The 23128-nt window shown below is 36.2% G+C and overlaps 2 protein-coding genes across 3 annotated transcripts; one reads left to right on the top strand and one right to left on the bottom strand.

Moving 5' to 3' along the window:
* Nucleotides 1-1038: 1038 nt before the first annotated feature.
* Nucleotides 1039-11313, bottom strand: LOC130054850 (uncharacterized). Of its 2 annotated transcripts, XM_056165805.1 has the most exons (5): nt 10974-11293; nt 7452-7523; nt 4020-4102; nt 3082-3259; nt 1039-1580 (listed from the first exon to the last, which is right to left on the bottom strand). In XM_056165805.1, the coding sequence occupies exons 3-5, from the start codon at nt 4083-4085 to the stop codon at nt 1261-1263; spliced, it is 564 nt and encodes a 187-aa protein (XP_056021780.1). In that variant the 5' UTR covers nt 4086-4102; nt 7452-7523; nt 10974-11293; the 3' UTR covers nt 1039-1260. The 2 variants fall into 2 exon arrangements, with proteins under 2 accessions (XP_056021780.1, XP_056021779.1); XM_056165804.1 differs by lacking the exon at nt 7452-7523 and having other exon boundaries at nt 10974-11313.
* Nucleotides 11314-19401: 8088 nt separating this feature from the next.
* Nucleotides 19402-21976, top strand: LOC125649289 (probable palmitoyltransferase ZDHHC24). The gene is made up of 2 exons (XM_048876727.2): nt 19402-20206; nt 21031-21976. The coding sequence occupies exons 1-2, from the start codon at nt 19847-19849 to the stop codon at nt 21583-21585; spliced, it is 915 nt and encodes a 304-aa protein (XP_048732684.1). The 5' UTR covers nt 19402-19846; the 3' UTR covers nt 21586-21976.
* The last annotated feature ends 1152 nt before the right edge of the window (nt 21977-23128 follow it).

The following is a 23128-nucleotide window of genomic DNA, read 5'->3' as shown; positions in this document are numbered from 1 at the left end:
TACCAACAAAATAAATAAAATCATCTCTAGATAACGTTATCAACCGATTCCTTTCCACAAAATGCTATGCAAAAAATGTATTCATAGTTAATGAGTTAAAAAATAAAACAATAAAAGAAAAGCACACATAAACACAATGATTTAAACATGATACTCATAGACAAAAAATAAAATAAAAATATGATATATGTGTTTCCTGTTAACATGGGAAAATATCCAGATAGATAGGTAAGTTTTTAAAAAACTATTGGGGGGTTGGGGGGGTTACGTAACTTCAAGAAATGGACCTAAACTAAGAATTAAATAACAAAAGTTGATCACGCATTAAGTCACATTGTTGGGACCTAAAAGTTGAGGAATCAGGACCCTTCACCACAAGTGTAATATCCTTGTAAGGATGGAGCATCCCCTTCGTAACCGAGGAAGAGGTTCGTCATCATTGTGAGTTCGAGCCCCGCTCGTGCCATGACCAAGTCAAACAAAAGTAGTGATTGTTCCTTTTCCAAACACTTGGCCTATAGAAGTGAGAATCACAGGTCTTTCAGATATGACCTTAAAAACGGGAGGTCCAGCTTCATGCTATTGACCATAAATATTAAAGGAAGTACTCGAGTTACCAAATGATGTCATCACCAGGTTCTCATTGTGATGGCTGCATTCTTTGAATGTTAATCACAGTAACTGGGCTAGCTCCCATGCCACTGGGTGCTGCCATCTGGTTTAATTTATAGGCTAACCCAGATTGGAATTAAAACATTCTGATCTATTGATTGATTGTAATATTGTTTAATGTCCCACTCGAGAATTTTTCACTCATATGGAGACCTCACCATTGCCGGTGAAGGGCCGTAAAATTTAGACCTATGCTCGGCTCTTATGGCCTTCGAGCTGGGAGGGATCTTCATCGTGCCACACCTACTGTGACACAGGGCCTCGGTGCCACATTTAGTCGCCTCTTACGACAAGCAAGGAGTACTGATGACCTATTCTATAGCCCAGATCCCCATGGGATTAAATTCTGATCTGTAAATGACCCCCAACCCCATGAAATTTGGTCAGAAAAAATCCAGGTCGACAACTTTAAGTCCAGGTAGGTCTGGTAACACACATTTTTTTCTGGCCTGACATTTATAAGATGTATCAGACTGGACATCAAAAGCTCACCTCCAGGTAGGTCAGGTAACATACACATTTTTTTCTGGCCTGACATTTATAAGATGTATCAGACTGGACATCAAATGCTCACCTTCTCCAGGTAGGTCAGGTAACATACTCACCTTCTTCATTGCTCGTTTCCTCCTCCGTGTCCATAACCAGGTCCTCATAAGGCTCGCCTTTTTCTTTCTTCAATGCTTTAGATAAAATCAGCTCAATTCTCGACTTCTCTGCCTCGGGAAGCTCATACGTTTCCCGGGCAACTCTCTCCATCCTTACATTGGTTAGAACACACTCAATTTCTGTGTGGTCCAAAAAGTCAAACTTGTAGACATTTGTTTTCTCATCCTTGTCCAGCCACTGGATTTTAAAATGCTTGGTGTTCTGAAACACATTCTGTTGAGTCCTGCACAAGTAAAAACTCCCTGCAAAATCAAAAATATCTTCTGAATAAATCCTGAAAAATATAATATGCATCACTGCATCAGGATTTTATTCTATTAATTGGTTTACGGATCTGCCATAGGTTTGTGAAAATACAAAAATCACTACTTATTTCATTACCAATGCAATTTTTTAAAAATAATATCTGGGGGGGGGGGGGGGGGGGGGGGGAATTGGACTTGGAGAATACAATGTGATCCACCACAATTTTGATTTCTAAGGGAAAAAAACCCAGGTCTTTCAGTTATACATGTATGAACTTAATAATAGATGAATGTCCCAAGTCACAGGAAGCATGGTAAGCTTGAGAATTTTTTTCAAAACTTGACGCACCAAAAACAGATGTCGTTTGCTTCAGTTACATCCCTTATATCAAAGTTACATGTTAATAACTTACAATGATCTGGCATAATTAATATTTCAGCAAAGAAAAATAAGAAAGGAAATTCCTTTTATCACCAGAAAAAAAAACCCCAAATCTATTGTCACCAACTGAAAACATGATATGTACGTGCAGAGTAGGAGTGGCCTTTGAATTCAGTTTTTATCTATATAATTCACACATGGGCATGATGGCTTTGCTCATATTAAGATTCTCTTTGATGGATGGTTCTATTTTTATACGTTTGAATCAAAGAACGTCTATCCGTCTGTGCAGACATGCTTTATTCCCCAGTATGAATATAGATTCCCCAGGTATGGATATAGACCCATGTCTTGATCTTTTGATTCGAGGTACACCACCATTACGATAAACAAAACTTTAGGTTATCAGATAGGTTTGGCAGCATAATTTTAGGGTCAGTTGTTATTCGTACACCTTTTTCACGGTCAATTAACTGAAAACACATTTTTTCTTTCTCACCAAAACCTGTTTGTTTTACCTACAATTAATATCCAAATATAATGAATTCACTATTACAGGGGGGTGATCGTCATCCTCCCTGAAGTTTTAAAACATATGAACTTTTTGGATATAACCAATCACAATCTTCACCCCCAGCAGTTTGCTATAAGCTTGTTTTATCATATTTGTTTTAAGCCAAAAAAAAAAAAAATGTTGGTTTCCACTTTTACCTCAAAATTTTTGAGGGTCAGTAGGTACATTGTAGGCAGTTTTTTTGTTTTTTTTTAATAGGTTGAATTTTCTAATGATTTAGTATTCTACCAAGCATAAAATAAATTGATTATTTAGTAATGAAATAGAGGTTAAATATGATGAATCAATACATTTCTTTACTTTACTGTAAACAAAACCTGTTTCTGTGTTTTGGAATATGTATAGTATTAGTGCATAATAAATAACTTAATAAGTCAATAAATATACTCTTGTTGTAGTGATATCACGACATATGCAAAATCTGTTAGAATGGAAAAAAATGTGTTAGGGTCGGCAGAAATTTTTAGGGTAGGTCGGGAAAGTGGAAACCCAACATATATTTTTTTTTGCCTTACCTACAATATCCGTGTTTTCTGTATTACCTGCGTCTCCTCGGACAGCTAAAAACACGCCCTTTTTGTACACAAGCTCCACCTCATCTTTGGGAGTTTTGGCCTTCACGACAGGTAAGACATCTTCTGTGGGAGACTGGAACCTCTGGACTGGTACCCTCTGCCTCTTCAGAGGAGTTCTTGGCTCCACCTCTACAGATTTCTTCCTCTGTTTAATGTAAAATTTGGATAACCCTTTCAAGTAAAAACACTTTCCACAGATTACTGAAATTCTTTACCTCAAATATAAGTTTCTGAATTCTTTTAATGATCCTCCAGTGCTTTCCACATCAATCTTAAAAGCTACCTTATATACAGTCTTTGAAATTCAGCAGTAGCCCAATGACCATGGCTAGTAAATTTAATTCTCTCACTATGAGCTTGTAGTAAAAAGAGTTCAAGGCAGACTGTTATGTCCAATGGATTTGGGAAAAATCAACATATTTGGATATTGGGAATTTTTTCCATGCTGAAAAAAATTTCCCTTAAGTTGTACAAACTACACAAAATTGTATGAGAATTTTAACAAAAATCCCCCCCCCCCTTAGGTTATTTTCTATAATCACCAAAGATTTCATTAGGCCCCGGGCGTTGGGCTACCTGGTTATTTCCAAGATTGCAAGCTCACAACTGCATTCTCAAAAATTCCCCTTAACTAAGAAATGGGTAGTAACATCTGCAAGCTGGATAAAACCTTGCCTCCAAAGCCTAACCCCCCAAAAGTGATATGCCATGCCCCCCCCCCCACAAGTGATATGCCCCTTCCCCAATTCCTTGCACCCCAATCCAATAAGCTCCTTCAGTGCCCTGTATCTTTTTAGCAGACCCTGATGTGCTTGGTCTAGCAATAATCTCCTCAAGTGCCCCTTACCTTTTTAGCAGACCCTGATGTGCTCGGTCTAGCAATAAGCTCCTTCAATGCCCCTTACCTTTTTAGCAGACCCTGATGTGCTCGGTCTAGCATCTTTACTGTCTTGTTTCTTGTCCTTTTCCATATCCCTCCACAATCAACCTAAAAATAATTTAACATATAAGACAACATATCGCTCCACAATCAACCTAAACATAATTTAACATATAGACAATATATCGCTCCACAATCAACCTAAAAGTACCTGAGAGTGGTACAATGTAAATTTTCTGAAACCATCCAATCGACACACATAAATAAGTTTATGATCCGCCAAGTTTACGTGTCTGCTTAAAGTTGAATGCTAGAAGTTTATTATATATTCCTACCTACTTTGTTCATACCATCTAGTTTTTGTATGTTCTGTGCAAACTAGTGTTGAAAAATCAGAAAAAATTCATAATCGAAAGAACTATCGATCAATGATCAATATAATCAGAGCTCCAGATAATTTTTTACCACAAAGAGTATTTACCCCCTGATTTTCAAATCAATGAGTATTTTGCTTTTCAGAAAAAGTCAAAAGAGTATTTTGTTAATTTACTGATTATCTTTGCTGTTTGCCACTAATACAGAATTTGATTACTTAGTCTAAATATAATCAGATATTATATGACTGAGTGTCTGGCATATCAAAATTTAATACCTCAACAATAAATTTCAAAATCCCAATGACAATGAAAACTTTTTAATAAAAAGAACTACAAAGAATTTTCACCCGTAAACATACAATCATTTATTGTACCATAGGGTCTTCTTATCCATTTTGTTCTCAATCTATATATAATTTATATATAATGTAAAACTTATTCGGTACCAATTTTGATGCACCAGATATAACATATAAATGGAGAACAAAATGGATAAGAATCCCCTGTGATTGTACAGTATTGAAAAAATTTCATAAACACCAAACAAACAACAAAACTATTTGTCATATTGTAAATTAAACTGTTATAACCAAGAAACTAAAAGCATTTTAAACCAAACACATCAGTCTCAAAGTCTTAAGTTTTTGTGACTTTCTATAACATTTTTTAAAATTTACACGAACCTAATACTGCCCATATATATTTTTGCACTTTGTTTTCACTGCAAATTACTGTCGGATTCCCCTCACCTTGTACCGTTTACCAAGAATTGGTTGTATTCCATTTGTGTAAAACAAGTGCATGTGTGACGGAAGTCGGTAAATAAATGTGCGACTCCCATTCTTGCAAATAGTTAGCGAGACAATGCTGCAGGAGCGATATATCAGTAAAAACTTAGTAAGTTTAACAGAAGAAATATATATTGTTTGTCCGTTACCACTTTCTGTGCCATTAATCAATCGTTTACGATTGATAATACAAGTTTTTATGTGCTATCGATCGCACCCTACCTGTTTATTTAAAAAAGAAGTATAACAAATAGGCCTATACAGTTGTGTATTGAGTTACCTCTACGCATTACTTCAGGAGTGTAAAGTGTATTTACATTCGTGAATGCGTAATTGTACCCTGATTTAAACTTTAATGCGTATTTGGTAAAATTTAATGAGCATTTACATTGATACACACCTTACCTGGAGCTCTGTATAATCGGTATTTACATGTAGATAATAAATATTTATTATTTGGGGGGGGGGGGTTTATTTCTATTTAGTTTTATGGATATGTGCAGCATACACACTAGCTGGTGTCACTGAATTCCCACTTTTCAATGTGGAGTCCACTCTGACTCTCCCCCGCACATTTCTTGATATAAAAGCAGGATTAACAGTCAGATGAATCTCGGATTAGATATCAATGAGTGTAGAGGTGACAATCGATTGAAATGAAAACATTTTCATATAAATTGACATTTTTATGCATCCATTGGGATGCAGTTATTGAAATCATGCATCCTGAGCAAATTCAATGTGTAATTTATGCAGAACGCACGCCAAAATGAATCACTGCAATGTTGGTGATTTTGCACCAAGACATAAGCCACAGGTGCTAAACATTTCCACAGTTCTTGTCTGCTTGTGAGTCCACAGTTCTTGTCTGCTTGTGAGAAATGGATTGTTTCCACAGTTCTTGTCTACTTGTGAGAAATAGATTATGGTTTCCAGTTCTTGTCTACTTTTGTGTAATTGATTATCAGTTAAATATTTGTCCTTTTATGTATAATTATGAAATGTCAACGATACCTTTGTGACTACCTGTAGATCACATGTGCTTGATGTTTTAGATACATATAATAAAACTGAACTTTCATTCTGTAAACAAACTATTCACAAGGTATAATCACGCCACCATCTTATTGGTTTCTTTTTTACCAGATGCAGTACTTACAATTTTTGGCAAATAGTTTGATTTAATATAATAATTAGACCCCAACTGACTAGCAAAAACCCTGTCAAGGTCTTGTCTCTTGCATTATCATGGTGAACTGTAAACAAAGTCCATTCATTGACAATAATCTACAGTCAGAGATAAAGTCTACTGTTTCTCAAATGAGAAAACTCGTTAAAGGGAGAACAAAAGTTGACATCATTATGCAAATGGGAGTTCCCTTGTTGCCATACCCTCTGATGCTTGTACAGGAAAAAGGCCCTGAATGTAGGGCAATGTGCAGCCCTGTGAATAATAGAAGACAGGCACAATATATCGCAAACAACATTGCACACATTCAGGTGAACATTGCTCATTAACCCATCGCCTTTCTGCTTAGACCCCAACCCGTCAAATTATCAGCCATTGTGACATCACTGAAAATTTATAAATTAGCAAGACATGAATGACACTTGGATGCAAATGTCAATATAAACGTTCGAGAGTATGCTTACGTTCACATGTGTGGGTGTCAATATTCAAATGTCAACTTTTCTTATTACATAACATTTATTTTAAGCTCATATTTAATCAAATTCAATGAATGCACAGGCTGTCCAGCACCCTTGGACAAAAAATAAGGGCAAATTTTAGGGGTAAAATTTTTAAAAATTAGGGCTAAAATTAGGAATTTTTAACCAAATTGCGGAAGTTTTAATTATTTAAAAGGACTTACCTTGTCAAATTTGACAATAAAGAAACTCACATGACACACAAATAAGATGTTACATAAATCTCAACTCTTTATCACAAAGTCACAACCAATAAACAAGCTTGACACATGGATCCACAGGTTAACTGCTTTTCACTGCATCAGCATTATCTGAATAAGAACTGCAATCTACGTTAATAACACACATTTTGTATGAATGCATTTTGATTTTTCAAGACTGATAAAAAAGTAGGAATTGACATGAAAAATAAGGGCTTTTTTAGGATTTCCCCTTGAATTTTACATTTTTTTAGGAATTTTAGCAAAACTGAAAAAAAATAGGAATTTTTAGGAATTTTAGGGCCGCTGGACAGCCTGAATGCATGAATAAGTTATGTTATCATACTTAACGTAAAGAAATAAGGTATATAGATGTACCAACCAGGGCTGTGACTGAATTCCTCAGAAATCGGAGGAAAACTGGTCAAAAAGGAAGGAAAACACCTCACCCTACCTAGAAAAATATAATTTTCTGTCATTTTAGATCAAACCCAGTGTTTTATTTTTTCAAAAATTGAGCCAATCAGAGGATTTCCTTTGAAAAGAGGAAAAATAATGCCCCTGTGTCCAATAGAATTCTTCAATATCCATTTCTTCACAAAAAATATCTTCTACATTCAAAATTTACCGTTAATTCAATTTTTTATCTTTAATTCTACCCAATGATGGAAAAAGGGCCATCCCGAAATTATGTCAACATTCGTCCTCCCTTCACAGATTTTTGCATGTGAGAAGCAGTAGGCGATATTTGATGGTTCATTGCAATAAATGAACTTTTACTTCCAGTTCACCATAACGATGCGCGAGATGTGACATTGAAAGAGTTGTTGCTAGACAGTCGGAGTCTAATTATAACTTTTCATCGAAAATTCCATGTGATGCTTTGCAGCTGGTAAATAATGAAAACAAGATGGTGGAGAGATCAGCATTTTTGAAATCCGCCTGTGCCACCATCAAAACTGTTAAATATTTCTAAAGGCTGGTGATTTTTTGCATATAACTGGTCCAAAGGACTGGTAACATGTAAACGTAAACCATCAATTTGGAATTTTAACCTCTTTACGTGCATGGGTTTTTAAAAGTAGTTGTGAAATCGACTAAATGTTTGAATCAGTGTATTTGAATGAGTAAATTCAAGCACTTTAATCATGTTAGTGATTTGAAATTAAGTACCAAGCATTTAAAACTATTGAATAATCATTGCAAGTACGAAATTAGACGATTTCCTTTTCATATTTTTACAGACCATATATACGAACCATAAGCAGATATGGATGGAAGCCGTTATCGCAATTCACCTTTGAATTAGAACGCTTTCCCCGATATAGTATTGCGTTGTGTGACGACACAATTGAATGAGACGATTGAACAATTTGAATGACATGTTTGATGTAATACAACAAGAGTTTTCATTGGCCGATTACAGCCCGCCCACTTTCTCGAGCGGATTCAGTGTAGCTGGAGAACTGTACATAGCTCTCTGAAAATATCCACCTCTTCTAAAAACCTTCGATTTACTGGTCACAAAAAGCTGCGGACGGTTGAGGCCTGAAATCAGTGTATTCTTGTGTTGCTGTCTCATAAACTCAATGTAAAAAAATCTTTAACATATTTTCTTACTATATACTTGCGTCAAAACATACCTTCAAATATTCATTAAAGCCACACACCACCCGAAAACTCGCAGCTTCAAATGATTTCGTTTGTTGACGTAGCCATGTTAGGTAGCCGGTCAATTCGAACCACAGGAGTCGGCAATTTTATCAATAAAGTAGAAATATATGAGAAATGGGCATAAATACTACCACTGAGCTCAGTGGTAGTATTTATGCCCATTTCTCATATATTTCTACTTTATTGATAAAATTGCCGACTCCTGTGATTCGAACTCTTGTTATTGGTATCTTATTCATAAAATCGGTTGTAAGTTATGTATTCGCTCTGCATTTATTATCAACACGAATAATTAATAGAAATTAAAACATTTTTGTACCAGTTTTTGTAAAGGTAAAATAAGCTCTAGATGAACGAAAATGCTACATAAGCCCATTAGATGGAGATCGGCCGGCGCGGCCGCTCGTGACTAATGAAAGCCGCACTGCCGTGAGTTTAGCTATTTGAATAATTATCATTTAATAGGACTGGGGTGGTATATTATTTAAACAATTTAGCTAAAATATTTGTGGGGTATTAGTACACATCTAGACGCTATTGTGCCAATATGGAAATGAACCGGGATTCGAATTGACTGGCTTACCTAACATGGCTACGTCTACGAACGAAATCATCAAAAGCTGTGATCGAGTTTTTGTGTCGTATGGGGCTTTAATGAATATTTGAAGGTATGTTCGGACACAAGTATAGTAGGAAAATATGTTAGGATTTTTTTAATATTAAATTTATGAGACAACAACACAAGAATACAACTTTTTCTCTTTCTCCCTTTGAAGTTTTTTTTCCATCTAGCATCTGGCCGTCGTGTTTTCAAATGCTGACTACTCCAGTATAAGGGAATTTGGGCGGACTTATACATATGGACCAATGAGAGTTTCTGTTGCATTTCGCAATTGTATTACAAACAGATTCAATTGTGTCGTCACACAACGCAATACTATATCGGCCAAAGCGTTCTAATTCAAAGGTGAATTGCGATAATAGCACAACTTTTGTTACATGAATTTGAATTTGTCATGTGGGCAGATGCATTTATTGCGAGATCTACTAGAACTTGGCTTGCAGGCCATTCTGGGCTGGGGCTCCATTGCTCTTTGCACAAATGTGCGCACCTTTGCAGCCCTTGGAGAACAAGTTTACTTATTCAATAAGGCGTTTGAAGCCACTAACAGTCCAAATTTACCATTACCCTGATGACAGGAGGCCTTGGATATTGTGGCTTTGCATTAAATATTGATTTCTTTTAAAGTTTTATTTTATTTCTTGTTCAGACCAGTAAATTTCATCAATTCATCGGTCCACTTCACCAGTAAATTTTTTTTCTTATTCAAAACCTCCCGAGAGATATAATATCGCGCACTTGTGAACAGTTTGTTTGTTATGTACATCTAGAGTCATTTTGTAACAGTTCACCTGTGATTATCAGCAAGTTATCTTCAAGATCAATATTTATAAAACGGTTAAATTTTTTACGGATGCAGACATGCAACATTTCAAAAAAACTCTCCTGGATACAAAGATCTAATCTTTATCATCGATATTTTGATTCCCATTCTTACTGAGATCAGTCATGCTTATGCCAGCCAGATACCTGGAAGTGTGGACAATACCCGTACATCTGCACGTAAATAAAAAGGAACTGACAACAACTGTTCTGTATAGAACTTCTGGACATGTGATCTCCCTGCTGAAATAATTTTTACTTTCATTTCTTCCATCTGGTAATTGGTAGATTTATAAGCACCCATGTATATGAACAAAATACTGCTAGATCAATAAAGCATAATTTGTATAAATTTAAATTCAGTTCATTCCCTGCCTCAGTCCAAAATCGTTGGACAAGAAATGTGAAACTAGATCTTTCTATTTCCACAAATTAAGATCTCTAGCATATATTCTCACCAAAACTGTCACCCCAAGTCTCAACTTGCAAGTAAACTCATCCTTGCGCTGCACTGTTACAATATTACATACATGTGTTTTTGACTCGAGTGCAACCATTATGATAATCTTCATTTTATCTGATCTACGGTGATAAAAATATTTCCTCCATGTAAAATTCCTCACATTAGTAACAAACACAAACCGTTCTAGGAATAATTAGCAGATATCAGAGAACTGAGTCTAAATCATAAATGTGATCTCCAAACCCACGCTTTGTAAAAAAGAGTGAATATACACTCTTTGAAGCATCTGATATGCATTTTGTTGGTAGAACAATTAATTTTACCTTTCAATTCACAATAATGCCACGTTATAAAATTGTTATATGTGGACGTTTTGGTGTGAAAACGTTTTTCTGTGAGCCGGTTTCACGACCACATGGCCGCCATCTTGCTGCTCTTATGTTTACCTCCTTTTTCAGCTTACTGGTCCTTCTCTTAACTCATTTTTTAAAAGCATTCACTTCAAAATAATCATAATTTACATCTAATTATAATGGAGAACAAGTATTGCAATCAAAATTACTAAAATAATCAAAATTGGAAGAGACACTGACGACTTTAACATTCAAATACATCTAAATGGAACAGCCATAACATCAGTCATGTGAATATTTCGAGCAGTCATTTTCGCGGGAAATTCAAAACATCCATCAAAGCGTGTACACCTGTCGTAATATTATAACGGGAAATTTAAAGGTAGTGTCACCCTCATGAGACTCAGTGGGGGATCCAGGATGTTGTTATGGGGAGGGGGGTTGCGACCAGGGAAGGGGCGGAGAGATGAAGACTCCTTTAGAAGTGGTAATTTTAAAAATGACTTCTTTTTTAAAAAACAAAATATTGTAACAGGAAGATAGAAAATGCAACGGACCAGACTGGGATTCGAACCCGTGCCCCCTGAGTGCTCTATCAACTGCGCTATCTAGCCACCGGCGATCGAACCCGGCTCCGGTTGACCGTTATCCCTCCCTCCTTAGATTGTCTTCGTCCTCGAAGACACAACCCAGATTGGTTTTGCCTCTGGCATCCGGGACTTTCAGCTGCAAGTCCAGGGTTGGTCAACGGCACCAGATGTAACAGGAAAGGAGAAATCGCAACGGACCAGATCGGGATTCGAACACGGGCCCCCTGAATCTCTACTGAGTCAGGTGTTTTTCAAGATACCAACTGAGCTATATTAACTGTCCACCGGCGATCGAACCCTGCTGACCGCTACAATATATATTCAATAATAAATAATATAATAATGATTTTTTTTTTGTAAAGTTGGATATGCATAATCTATAAATAACATTAGCTATATACATGTACTAGCTATTTTACCTATACTTGCACGGATGTAACTGCAACTATTTAAAGGCGATGCAACCTCTGTACCCCTCCCCTAGATCCACCCCTGAGGCTTATCGTTATTAATGGTCCAAAGTAGAAAAACTGTATAAATTTTCACTTAATGAAAGGTGAAGATAACGATCAGTAATTAATGGAAAGTGCATTCTAAACCCATATAACAGGACTGCGTTGGGCCAAGTTCACGTTGTTAAAAGGTTACCGTCGGGCCATGTTGGTGTTGGGCACACGATGCCATGATATCTCGATACATGGCATGACCCGTCTGTTGAAACCACGACGTTGGTCCAATATTTCAGTCAGTATTGAGTTCCTCTTGGCAAAAACCTCTGTTGGGGGATGCACTGTTGGCCCAACATTGGCCACGTGTCCAAATGCCAATTTTAACTCTTCTATCTAAATTGTTGGGAATACAATATTTGGTAAAGTTGGTCCGGTGTCTAAGACCCATCTATAACCCTTTGTTAGATATGTTGGGATGGCGTGTATACGCCTCTCGACGTATTATATATTACAACTGAAAATTTAAAGGTAGTGTCACCCTCACGTGACTCAATTGTGTTGGCCAAACATTTGCCAAGTGCCCAAATTCCAACTTTAATAACTCGTTGGGAATTGATGCAACACCTGGACAATGTTGGCCCAATGTCCAGGGCCTAGTCGTTATCCTTCGTCTACCTGTGTGGGACGAGTTGGTCTAGCGTTGGTCCAATGTCTTAGAGCCGACGAGTTAAGATAACGAACAGTGATCAATCTCATAACTCCTAATAGGAATACAAAATTAAGAGTTGGACAAACACGGACCCCTGGATATACCAGAGGTGGGATCGGGTGCCTAGGAGGAGAATAAGCATCCTCTTTCGACCGGTCACATCCGCCGTGAACCCTACACATTGTAACTTGAACAGGTAAACGAAGTAATCCGTAGTCAAAATGAATGTGCCAAGAACGGCTTAACAATCGGTATGAAACTTGGCCCAAGTGATAGGCACCAGGAGTGTGGATAGCTTGTATATATATTATGTACATACCACCATCCCCTTCTAGAATGAATTTATTTTAATACAGAACCAAAAAATTATTCAAAACATGTGATTTCCCCACCAATCACTCTCATAAGTAGTTCTGAATAACCAGTTTCTGCCTTCTATACGCTTTTGAGCTGACCACTTGTGAGATACTAATATCAACTTGTCAGTCAGTAGCCTGCTTCGATTTAGAAATGTATCATACACAGAACAAGCTCTTGCGTATCAGTTCAAAGATATAATCACCATATGCAGGTGATAATGAAACATTGCTACATAAATATACATGTATAAAGTTGACAATGGAGAAGCTGAAATCATCCCGTTTACAAGTCATAAAGTTGAGTTGTTAGTTTGCCGTTAATATTAATTTTCAATAAGATATCTAAGTACGTGACAAAGCTGATGTGTAGGACTCTGTGATGTCTTTTATATCGAATCGGCATATGAATGGTTGGTGGTTGTATATTGTTTCACGTCCCACTCGAGAATGTATATGAATGAAAATGATTATTGCTAATAGATAAAACGTCGTCGATATAGCTAAATGTCGAATCGAAGGCCACAGCAAGAGATTCTTTCTTCTCATGTAGAACCTTTTGTATATACTCTGCTTCGTGAGAATATAAAAACAGGTCCACAATTCGTGCCCATGGGAATTCCAACAGACTGTTGGAAGACTTAATCACCAAAGACATAGATATTGTCAAATTGTAGAGGAACCCCGGCAGTTTTCATTTCAACTTTGAACAGAGTATTTATGCGTGGAGTCAATCTCATAAGTCACAACTCCTATAAAATATAGAGTTGGACAAACACGGACCCCTAGATATACTAGAGGTGGGACCAGGTGCCTAGGAGGAGTAAGCATCCCCTGTCGACCGGTCACACCCAACATCAGGTAAACGGAGTTATCCGTAGTCAAAATCAGTGTGCCAAGAACGGTCTAGATAACAATCTGTATGATTGATTGATTGATTGAATATTGTTTAACGTCCCTCTCGAGAATATTTCACTCATATGGAGACGTACAATCTGTATGAAACACGCCGATCATAGATTGTATTGGCAAAGTAGATCGTTATATCGACCATAAAATTTGCGAAATCCTGACTTTAAACGACACTGTTGAAACCCCTGCACCATCAACTAGTTTGTCAGTAGCCTGCCTCTATCTAAAAACTGGTCATACGCAGAACAAGCTCTTGCGTATCGAATCAGTCGAGAGATATAAACACCATATGCAGATGATAATGGAATGTTGCTATATATCAAATATGAAAAGTTGAAGATAGAGAAGCTAATATCATTCCGTTTGTCATAAAATGAGTTGTTAGTTTGCCGTTAATATTTATTTTCAATATGATATCTAAGTACGAAGCAGATGTGGAGGACTCAGTGGTGTCTTTTATTTTGAGTTCACAGGGATATATCGAATCGACATACTAAATATAGTTTGATTTAATCATCTAGAGAAAATATGTATGTTGCACCTTTTCAAAGATGTCAGACATACGTTACGTTTATGGAATAAGAAAAGTATAGCACATTTTCAATAAACAACAAAATGAAAATACATAATAACTGGTTAAAATGACAAAATTTGATTTTAACAATTGAAACAAGCATTTTGTAAGTATTGCAAATCAATGTCTGTCCCCCAACCGGCCTCAAGTAAAGTCGTCTGCGTATAATATTCTGCGTACTAACTATGTCACCAGTTTGTGCGCGAGATTGACCACTCCCCATAGAATGAAAGCCATATATGACAGATTTTTCAAAAGGCCATAACACAGCGAAAAACCAATGGATCGGAACAAAATTTTTAACTTACTCTGTAACTTGTCATGATAAAGCATTTGTACCAAATATCAAATGAGTATTTACAAGCATGACGAAAGGTGCGGAAAACTGATTTGTCGGACTGACTGACAGGCAGACGGACCGTGGAAGTATTAATATTTGTTAACTTTTATGAGCTTATTATGATCCCGGTTTGTAAAGAGGTTTATGTCACAAAGCACGGGTCTGTCCATAGGGGTTAAGCCCGTCTTGACCCGAAACTCCATGTAACCATAATTATTTAGATCTTTATTTATGGTTACGAGGAGCTTTGGTCAAAACGGGCTTAACCCCAGTGCACCTGTCCATCTTCTAGAAATCTAGCCGTGTTCTGACATATTTTCTTGTGTGTGTGTGTGTGTTTTTTGTTTTGTTTTTTGTTTGTTTTGTTTTTTTGGTTGGTTGGTTTTTATTCCGACGAGTACATATAAAATTCAAACACTAATAATGATTAAGCTAATTTCTGTGGAAACGGGTGGGTTATTTACGATATATTCGGACTTTCCTATTCCCATGACCGAATATAAACAACCCCCTTGTTTCCACAGAAATTAACAATAAACACACATGGTATGATATGGTGATCCCATATGCATCTCACAGATCACACTCCAAATTAAAACCAAACAAACATATTGCATCTAGTGGAAGGACATGTTAATGCGTGTTTGAATTGTTGCACACATGAATTGAATGGACGATATCTTTAATTCAAATGAATTTAAAAGCAATTTTTGAATAACTGCGTGCATTAGTGATATTATACTTATTAATCATATCATATACAGTAAATAAAACATGATTATTAGGAAGCATTTAATGTTGACAATCAAAATTTGAACCGTCTGAATGCAAGGATAAGAGCACTATTTTAGCATTGATTCTGTGTTATGTAAACAAAGACTCGAGATCGAGTATTTTTATGTTAACAAACCAACCAGTGAAACGTGAATTTTGTGACTTAAAGCATTTATTTTGTACAATCACAAATTTTAACTTTTAAATGACGCATTTTATCTAAAGTATACTTGAGATGTGATATATATAATAAACTTACATCAATATCCATTAACTTTGAAAACTTTGTAAACAATAGCACACTTCAATATTTGTTTTCAAAACAAATAATAAACTCTCTATTATGAGCTTCTGTCATGATGAATAACTTTGATTTTTTGTGAAACCTTCTAAACATATTAGACTGTAGATTTTGATCATTTAAAGTGAAAAACAAAATCATTGTCTGATAGTCATATATAAACTTCTACAGCTTTGATGTTGTGCATTCAGGTTATAATATATATCTGTGTCTATATGGAGTGCCAAATTCAATTCAGCTGAAGAATTAATGCTGTCATCAATTCAATTAATGCGCGCAATCATTCAGAATTGACGATATCATTAATTATTTGAAGAGATCTTTAATTCAATTGTTGCGCGCATTAAATGAATTGGTGATATTTTGTTTTCGGGATACAGTACACACAACAGAGTTATAACCAGCATTTTGCTGGGGGTATTATAGTATACCATGTTATATGTCAAATGCTGTCTGATTTGTGTCATACCGATTGTTAGGCCGTTCTTGGCATATTAAGTTTGACACTGAATTAAATTATCTATACATTTAGAAGGCAATATTTCTGTCAAAGAGTTGTTTAAAGTTTGTTTTAAAAGAAGCATTGATACCCAAGTTCAGTGGTCGCAGTACCGAATTCTTTACAAGCTTCTTCCTACGAAATATTACCGGTACTCAAGAAAATCAGTATCATTTCAGATGACTGTTGTTCATTTTGTAAAGAAAATGTAGAAACAATACAACAAATGTTTATATCTTGTTCTGATACTCTATCACCTTGGAATAATCTTAGCATGCATATTTTCAGAAAAACATAAAAAAGAATTGGTTTTAATGTTACTAATCAGGGGCGGATCCAGGAATTGCGGTTACGGGGGGTGCCATTTTATGAGGCAGGGGGTCTGTGGCGAAGTCCTGGTGGGGGCCCAGGGGGCGAAGCCCCCAAAAGCACCTGGATTTTACAGATTTTATAGGGCTTGGAATATATCTCCTATTTCGTCTTTTGTACTATTTTCTATCATTTTTTATGAGGTGAAATTAATAAAATGACGCAACTTTTGAGGGTTTTAGGGGAAAATTAAGTTCTCCCAATAAAGTAATTAAAGAAATCAATAGATTTTGTCATATATTTCTCCGGGAGTGGAAGAAATGGTTGCTTCTTACATTGTTTAGTACATTTTTCTAAACAAGATACCACGATTTACCTTAAGTTTGAAAATTTAGGGGGGGGGGGGGAGCGAGCGCCGGCTGCGCCCCCCCCCCCCCTAAAATCCGCCACTGTTGATGTTATTTTTGGTGAAACGCCTCTCAGTTTGTTTGTGTAATAAAGTTGTTAATTTCATAATTCTGTATACCAAACAATATATTTTCAATTGTTCAGAACAAAACAAAACTCCTCATATCACTGGGCTGATACATTATCTTTTTTTTCAAGTACAAAGTTGAAAAATTTGTAGCAATTAAATATGTGAAGTTTTGAAATTTGACAGACTTTGGGAAAACTGGAAAACTATTTTTGATCTGTAACCTAGAACAAGAAGTATTCAACCAATAATGCTGTATGCTAGTAGTGTGAAAGAGTGTGAGATGGTGTGAGAATGTATAAAATGATTAATATGTATCTTCATTACTATTACTGATGATTATGTGAATATGAAAAAAGAATGAATAAGAAAAAAAAAATGAAGTTTGACTACGGATAACTCCGTGTACCTGATCAAGATATAGGGTTCACAGCGGGTGTGACCGGTCGACAAGACTTATTCCTCCTAGGCACCTGATCCCACCTCTGGGGTGTCCAGGGGTTCGTGTTTGCCATTCTGTGTTTCTTATAGGAGTTATGAGATTGATCACTGTTCGTTATCTTCACTTTTCATTTTAGAAATAATTTTGTGAATTCTTTTGGGTTTGAAAATTGACAAGAAACCCTGCATCTATGCACAAAAAATAGGTGATGTCATTGGTAAAAACCAGGAGCTTCCGGGAACTTCACCCTGGACCCACTGGGGGCCTCAAGGCGACCCCAGACCCTTTGCAATACTTTGCATACACTTCATTTTCTTTCTGGCTACGCGCCTGATATAACGACCATAGAATTTGCGATATGCTGACTTTAAACAAGACTGTTGAAACCCTTGCACCACCAACTTGTTTGTCAGTAGCCTACCTCGATTTAAAAACTGATCATACGCAGAACGAGCTCTTGCGTATGGAATCAGTTGAGATATTATCAAATCAATTATTGCTCTTATCAATAGTCTGCTCTCAGTAAATCTCCAGAGAAGTCGAGAGGCATAACCTTCGATGAAGGCCTCTCAACTTCTCTATAGAGAATAAGTAAATCTCCAACGAGCAGAGAGATCTACGGAGATGGCCGAGCGTCTGGTTGAACTCGCGCATCATATTCAAATGATTGCGCGCACTATATAATGAATCAACGTGTGCAATGATTGAATTAATGCGTGCGTCAATTCAACTGTCGAGAGGAATGATTGATTTGATGAGCGTATTAATCAATGCGGTGAAATTCTTGCTCGCAAACTTTAATTTGGAGCTTGGTATGATTTGATATTATTTTCATCGAAAAATAGTTGCTCCCTTCAAAAGAATTAATGATGTCATTAATTCAATTAAAAGCAGCAATAATGCATTATTATTTTCAATTTATGTTGTTGATATCATTCGAAGAGGGCAACAATTCAATTCATTCTCTACCCAGAGTTCCGTGAAGCTTGCGTGTATAGCCAGTTCAAATAATTATATGATATGCGCAGTAATTCAGAACTAGTAAGTTGAATATACATATCATTAATTATTTGAAGAGATCTCTAATCGAATTGTTGCGTGCATCAAATGAATTGATGATACAAAGATCTGAAGGGATCACAAGTTTAGTAGTTAATTAATGATATGCTTCACTCCATTTTGCTTTAGAATTAAACTCCCAGATTCATTTGCTTGTCTAACAAGTTGCTTTTGAAAAAAAAGTATTTTTTAATATATTTTGAATCAATCCATTCAGCCTCAAAACTAATCATAGTCTAGTCTGGATTGCATAGGGAGTTGGTGAAGATTTTCATCAATATCATCATCTTCGCTAGCCAAGGGTTTTCGGTCCACTCCGCTCCCCATGGAGCGGAGTGGACCGAAAACCCTTGGCTAGCGAAGATGCAATATCATTAAATTTTTAAAGGTCGATTTGTGCCATTCTGAGATATATATGGACAGAGTATTATGAATTTTATATGAAATATACTGCTTGACCTCAGATATATAGCAAAGCCGAGATCTATGTAGATTTATTGGAGAAAAACTTTAGTCTATTTAAAAATAGAAGAATTAAGAAATTGAAAAGTTTAGAAATGCTCTATAGCTGATCCTTAAAGAAGTGTCAAATTGATATCTGTTAATCAATATACATGTATATATAGATAAATCAAGAAATGAACTGAATCAGTCTAATTAAAATCCGATCTTCTCTAACCATTACACTTCTCCAGTGTTAAGGAAGATCTTACATTTCTCCAGTGTGACGGTTAGAATTAGAGAAGATCTTGCACTTCTCCAGTGTTAGAGAAGATCTTACACTTCTCCAGTGTTAGTGAAGATCTGATTTTAATTAAATTGAAAATGAATATATCAAAAAGAAGAAGAAGAAGAAGAAAAAAAAAAAAGAAAGAAAGTCTTGATATTTTAACTCGAAATATTTGTGAACGTATTATCTACAATCTCTGTTTATGACGTTGTCAGGGGACAGTGATACTTCCGGTCAAACGTGCACACACTGGTCATTAACATCACCCTGTCATTACGATTTTTAACAACTTTACATTGTGTTTCTTTACTGTCTGCTAAAACAATGGAACTCCGGGAACGTAAAACACAAACGACATTGAAGGAGAAACTCTCCGACCATTACCGCAATCGAGACTTCACAGCGAAGAAACGGGATGTAGGCAAACTGGGTGTCAACTTTTTCTGGGGAATGACAATTTCGTTATTCATTGAATCACAGTTTTTTCTCATCCCACATCTGTTCAGCGGTTGGTACATGGTCGGAATGGTCGCGCTGGTTTGGTTCACGATGTTTGGAACAACCATTAATTGGATGGGGATGTATTTCAGTAGTACAGGTTATGTCGGAAAAGAACTGAAGTCCAAACATTTTCCAGAATCCACAGAGACGCCAACTGGATGGATCTACTGTCCGACATGCCAGGTACAGTTTTGTTTATTTTCTCCAGCTATTTCTTGATTTGTTTCTTTTGAAATTTAATTTCCGTCCCCTTACCCAGGAGGACTCTTTAAAATACAACTTCATTCACTCACTCACTATCCGAGTTTATCGTCTGTGTTCCCTTCGTCAGGGGTTCGACGTTGTCCGGCTGTCCTTATGCTAAGTCTCCAGTGATCACGATTGTGGGGATTGACTTTGTCCATTTGTCACTGCTTATACAGTCCCTCCCCCCCCCCCCCCCCCCCCGATGTTTGTGAAATAGTATTTCCTAATTTCATGATTTGCTAGCTTTCTTTTGGTTCTTTTCTTTGAGTAACTCCTTAGTGTTGATGTTCAGTGGTTCTTGAGATTTTTTTTAGTTTGTAATGTATGACTTCAGTGAAACTGTTATGATTATATATGTAACAAAATAAAGTGCAATATGTCCCTGCTGAAGATTAACTTGAGACCTCTGGCAATACATTCTGTCCATGCATTGCTTTACCAATCAAGCTAGCCAGAGCTGATAGAAAGGTTGTATATATTGATATGACATATTCATAATTAATATGACATATTCATAAAAGAATCAGTAGTCCTTTTTCACAAAATATCATTTTTCTTTCTTTCTCTCAATCAAATTCACAAATGCAAGGTCATTAGAATGCAAGTTTTATTAACCATATATAGATCTATACTAATATTCTGAAAATCTTTATGGGGTGAGACGTGAAGAAACTCCACATATCTAAATTTTGATCTTAATCAACGAAGTATAAATAATACGAGTGACGTATGGATAATGATTATAATCTCCGTCTTTGCAGGTTGACGCTCCACCTCGCTCCTTCCACTGCTCCCAATGCAATGCTTGCGTCCTGAAGAGAGATCACCACTGTTTCTTCAGCAATTCTTGCATAGGATTTTACAACCAGAGATTCTTCATTCTCTTCATTTTGTACATGGTTTGGGGCAACATATTTGCCTTGTATCTCCAGATATCCTATCTGAACGAATTCTACCCACTGGGTTCCTATTACGAGATTTTCACCTTTTTCCCACTGATAAGCATAGTCCAGTTTCTGTTGGGTTACCTGTCCTTCTTCAATGCCTGCCTGGTGATACACATTGTGCTATGTGTCATCTGTTTATTTGCTGCTATATTTTTCATGTTTTTTGAAATGCTGCTCATGTGTAAAAACATGACATCCTATGAATGCCATAAAACTGGTCCCATTTTTGACCAGGGGTTAATCAACAACATTCGATCTGTATTCGGACCAATTAAAACACTTCCTTTTCAAATTATATGTCCATTGTTTCCCGTTGATCAGCAAAGTGATGGCTCAAAATGGGAAAATACGCGAATCAAATCACATTAAATGTACAACGAAACTCAGCTGATGTGTTCATATCAAGTTGCATAATATAATAGTTATTGTTTTTTACTCACTGTTGAGTTTAATATATATACATTGTGTTTATAAACATGACAATCAAGTTTCTTATTGATATTAAGATGTTTTCATTTTCAAATCAATAAAATGTATATATTTATATAAAAGACAGAAAAAAAACTATTTATTTTTTGGATATTGAGCATGCAATTGCATATGGTTAGACACATTGCATGTTGCTTGAGAGTGTGTGTGTGTATTTGTGGAACAACAAGTATAAATGTAAAATAGACAGAATACCATTCTTTGTAATTCCATAACACATTTATTTTCACATTAGTAGTTTGAATTGGATGAATAAAAATTTTGTTGATTATTGTTTGTTATCAAATACAAAGTCATCACGAGAAATCTCCGACATTTTTAGAGACTTGGTAAAATTTTCACATAAGGATCGTATCTATGTGAAACTGACCAATATCCAGGACTATATTGCTAGCCATGCATTGGTTACTACACTATGGGCTATAAATAGCATGAAATAAACGAGAAAGGCCAAACACTGTAATCTTTTATAGGAATCGTGCAGATGTTGACTTGGTCAAAGTTTGCTAACTCGCACTGAACTAATTTAAAAGTTTACGAAATTTATTAAAGCACTGTATAAGGAATTACTGCCATTTTGTGCATTTTTAGTATATGTTTCATATATTTACATTTCCAATGTTTTTGCCTTTGATATCAATGATAGCCATTTCCTCATGAATCTGAATGATGTGTGTATGAATATTGATAAATACAGTATGACTGTTTCATCTGCTGGAAATTCGGACAGAAATGAAAAGTAAAATGTAAATATGAAAATAAATTTCAGTTTTGAAAATACACAAGAGCATGAACAGCAATTAACACTTCATACCAGGAAACTTCATGAAGTGCTGTCATGCCACATCAAGTGTGCTAGTATAGAGCATCACTGAGCATGGCCTCGGGCATGTTCAGGCTTGGACTTCTTGAAACAAGAGGCCCATGGGCCACATTGCTCACCTGAGTCACCTTGGTCCATATCAGAAGATTTTCCATATCTATTTGCATGTAAAACCGTAGTCCCTATTATGGCCCCAAACCTACCCCTGGAGGCCATGGTTTTTGCAAACTTGAATCTACACTATGTCAGAAAGCTTTCATGTAAATGTGAACTTCTTTGGCCCAATGGTTCTTGAGAAGAAGATTTTTAAAGATTTTCCCTATATATTTGTATGTAAAACTTTGATCCCCTATTGTAGCCCCATCCGATCCCTGGGGGCCATGATTTTAACAATTTAGAATCTGCATTATATAAGGAAGCTTTCATATAAATCTCAGCTTTTCTGGCTCAGTGGTTCTTGAGAAAAAGATTTTCCCTATATATTTGTATGTAAAACTTTGATCCCCTATTGTGGTCCCATCCGACCCCCGGGGGCCATGATTTTAACAATTTAGAATCTGCACTACCTAATAAAGCTTATCTATAAATTTCATCTTTTCT

This window comes from Ostrea edulis, chromosome 5 (genome assembly GCF_947568905.1).
Source record: "Ostrea edulis chromosome 5, xbOstEdul1.1, whole genome shotgun sequence".
NCBI classification, from domain to species: Eukaryota; Metazoa; Mollusca; class Bivalvia; order Ostreida; family Ostreidae; genus Ostrea; species Ostrea edulis.
The sequence above is the reverse complement of the archived record's forward strand: the minus strand, read 5'-3'. Positions and strand labels throughout refer to the sequence as shown.